General features: G+C 37.3%; 1 protein-coding gene across 1 annotated transcript; it reads right to left on the bottom strand.

Annotated features, from left to right (window-relative positions):
- Nucleotides 1–1,781: 1,781 nt before the first annotated feature.
- LOC109426636 (serine protease SP24D-like) lies at nucleotides 1,782–3,541 on the bottom strand. Its single transcript, XM_019702164.3, has 2 exons — nucleotides 3,269–3,541; nucleotides 1,782–3,210 (listed from the first exon to the last, which is right to left on the bottom strand). The coding sequence occupies exons 1-2, from the start codon at nucleotides 3,484–3,486 to the stop codon at nucleotides 2,679–2,681; spliced, it is 750 nt and encodes a 249-aa protein (XP_019557709.2). The 5' UTR covers nucleotides 3,487–3,541; the 3' UTR covers nucleotides 1,782–2,678.

Below are 3,541 nucleotides of genomic sequence, written 5' to 3'. Positions count from 1 at the left end.
TAGTGATACAAACATGTTACAGAAATGAGAATGGTGTGAATTAAGCCTCTAATACCCAAATTTTTTATTTTGATCTAAATATCGTTTTTCGTCATCTAAAATCGTTTTAAACTTGTTTTGGAAGATGATTCTTTTAATTCTCGATTTCGTGGATTTCAGTTTTTGATTTTTCTAATTTTTATTTTTGAACATCCCCATACTGTTATATTTTTCCTGGAAGCCTTTTTGGAGTACGGATTTTTTTAGATGAAAACATTTTGAAATTTTATGATTATTGTTGAGATATTTTTAGTTTAAACTTTTTTCATAGAAAATTTTATTCTCCGTGTAATTTTAAGGAAAATAATTTTAGAGTATATTCGATTCCCTCAAACCATTAAACTAGAATAGAATGATTTGGGAAAAATTTAAAATACACTCCCGTGCAAAAGTTTGGAGTCACCCCCTCAAAAACATGGAAATGTTTTTCGGCCATATCTCAGTCATCTTTCATTCAATTCACTCGTTCTCAGACTCTATCGAAAGATAATGAGTTAGATTTGATTCGTAGGTACTTTTCACAAATTTCATATGAAGTTTTTAGTACAAAAAGTTTACCTAAACTTACGTGTTTTTCCTAAATTTGTACAAAAAATTGTTTTCCGTGTAATTCAAAATTGGGTCGATCAAATTTTAAAATTAAAGTTGCATTAGAACCCTATTTCTATCCTCTTTGAGAGCCATTCATTAGATTTTAGCGGAAAAAATCATAACATTATTTAAATGATCGAGTTAGGTTTACAAGTCACCGTGCAAAAGTTTGGGGTCACCCCTTAGGATGCTGCATCGTGCAAAAGTTTGGGGTCACCTTTCAAATTACGTCTGAGTCGGATTTTTGTACCAATCGTCATTTTTTTGGTGCAACTTCAATTCTTTCTTTGATAGTTGAATGGCAAGATACAGAAATGGTTATGAAATGTTCATAAACTAAGTTCCAGACTAAGTTACAGTAGAAAATGGTATATAAAATCCATACTAAATCAGCTAAGTTCGTTATATAAAGTGCGAAAGAGGATGGAAGTGAGATGAAAATGACTGATTCGTGAATTCTACCCTATATAACTGTAAGTGTTATAACCACGAACATACCATTTCCATGCGAAAATGCGAAATGCCGATGAAATGACGTGCGTGCCAGCTGAAATGGACTTACGACACATAAGCGATCAGTAGAGAAGCATAAAGGACATTTATTTCCAAAACATATTCTGTATTTGTTCAGTGTTAGTTGGCCTTTCAATAAATAAATTTACTTTTAAAATCCCAATTACAGATGTGAGATGAATTCAATTTGATTTTGTATGAGAACTTATTGGACACGGTGTAAACATTTTCTTCTGGCCAACCCGGAACCGATTTTATATTCTCTGGATCATATAGTGTAATATCAAACTATATCAGTAATTAATGGCATGACGGCCGTAAACACCCGGATGAAGGATGTTTTGAGTTGTCTAACGTTAGCAGTGAATTGGCTCGATTCGACCCTATCGTATTGTATTTCTAAGTATCTGAAGGTAGGAGAGTATCCTCTTAGGTAATCCACGACTATATATCTCCAGCCGATTAGTTTTGGGGAACAGCGAACTTCCCTTCCGATTTTCTCCGATCGTGGATTTTGTTAGATACGGTGTTTGGTAAAATTAGGCTTGATTTTGCATTTCGAAATTTTCATGCGTGGCCTACTAGGCAGAATTTTCCTCCCGCAAGTGTTCCCAAGAAGTATAATCAAATATCATTGCTAAAGATTTAAAATCAAATTTTATTGAATAACAATTTTTCCATAGGATTTACGTGTCATGTGTCTTTGGCACTTTTATAGATGGCAATGTAAACTATATGAATCAATATCGGTTTGATCCTTAAATGACGTGTGCTCAGTCAAATCTGATTCCAATAATTTCAAATTTTGGTAGGATGATCTGATCAGCACCCTAATTATCATCGTTTAAGCCTAGGGTAGCGAAAATTTCAAAATTTGCATCGGTCTAGTGAGGATATAACAAAGCCACTCCCCGAATTTTCAAACCCAAAGAACGGTTTATGCTAAAAAGGTGATCGTTTGGTTACCAGCTATTACACTACCCGCCATAAATATGGAATCGCATATTGCAACACTCATACTGAATATTGCAGCAACCAAAAAAGTTTGGCATCACCCTAAAATGTGATTATTTCAGGTCTTTAAGGCACAAATCATTTATGACCCCTCTAATTCTCTTTCAAAATGCAATTCGTACCCACAACCTAATTGGTTCTAGGTTTACTCTATTTTTTCTCCTTATTTTGGGTGATGCCAAACTTTTTGGGTGCTGCAATACTGAGTATTGCAACGATTCCATATTATTGGCGGGTAGTGTATATATGATTAATCGATCTATTCAACGCAAACCGTCGTTTCCCAAGTAACATTTAGTCAAATAGACCAAAAGAGGTTTTTAGAACCATTATAATACCAAAAGAAAAGGTATAATGTTTTATTATGATTCTTGGAACCACTACAAGACTAATTGGCCATCAAAATGTTACTTTAGGTGGTTCTTCAGATTTGATCCCTTGAAAACTGGTGGTATGGTTTCGTTATATCTTCATCGTAAACACAGCAGAAGTTTTTCTAACACGCGGTTAAAAACGCCAAATCAATAATGCTTTGCCATGGTTTCCTCGACCCAGTTGACATAGTACGAAACCTTTGCGTACCCGTCCGGATTACTGGTTCCACATCCATCGATCACAAAGTTGGCCACACCAGCAAGTTTTCCTTCGAACACGGCTGGACCTCCGGAATCGCCATTGCAAGCCCCGTTGTCTACGCCGCTGTTCAAGCAGATCAAACCTCCATTTACCATGCCGGTGCTTGCGTAGCAGTTCTTTTCCCGCAACACGTACATCGTATTGTATTTCAACTGTTCCGAAACGGGCATATTGGTTCCGACGCGCCCAAAACCCGAAATAACTACTGCATCCGATTCTTGCAGCTCCTCACTGCACAGCTCGATTTTCTGCATGCTCTCGTCAAAGTGGACTTTCTGCTTCAGCTTGATCAGTGCAATGTCATTTTGAAAAGCTCCGTACAACTCGTGAGCAAAAGTGTCTTCAACCTCGAAGTAGTTACCTTCTCCTTCCAGGTTTGACGATCCGGCGTAGACTAATAAGGTAGATGGGGGAATTCTGTGGAATTGATTAAATGATAAAACCATTCTAAGGAGATATAGGTACAAAGGCTTACTTCTGGGATCCATCCAGAACACAGTGAGCAGCGGTAAGTACCCACTGCTCATCGATAATCGAGCCTCCGCAGCGGAAATTGCCCAAGTGAAAAAGAGCGATCTGATAGGGGAATTGGTGTTCCTCTGCGTATTGTCCGCCGACGATTTTTTCCGATGGGAAACCAGTAGTGGCAGCGATCGCCGCGAAAAGGATGAATACAACTGATTTTAAAACCATGGCTTGATGATAATTGATAGGAAACTAGAGTGATGTTTGTCTCCAGTTCGAGGCA

This window comes from Aedes albopictus, chromosome 2, assembly GCF_035046485.1.
Source record: "Aedes albopictus strain Foshan chromosome 2, AalbF5, whole genome shotgun sequence".
In the NCBI taxonomy this organism is placed as follows: Eukaryota; Metazoa; Arthropoda; class Insecta; order Diptera; family Culicidae; genus Aedes; species Aedes albopictus.
Note: the sequence above shows the minus strand (reverse complement) of the source record. Positions and strands in the feature narration are given on the sequence as shown.

Bases quoted from the DNA above. Each gene is read 5' to 3' on its own strand.
- LOC109426636 (XM_019702164.3), bottom strand. From the start codon at position 3,486: ATGGTTTTAAAATCAGTTGTATTCATCCTTTTCGCGGCGATCGCTGCC. The intron at 3,211-3,268 runs GTAAGCCTTTGT...TCAATTCCACAG, and splicing joins GTTCTGGATGGATCCCAGAA to AATTCCCCCATCTACCTTAT.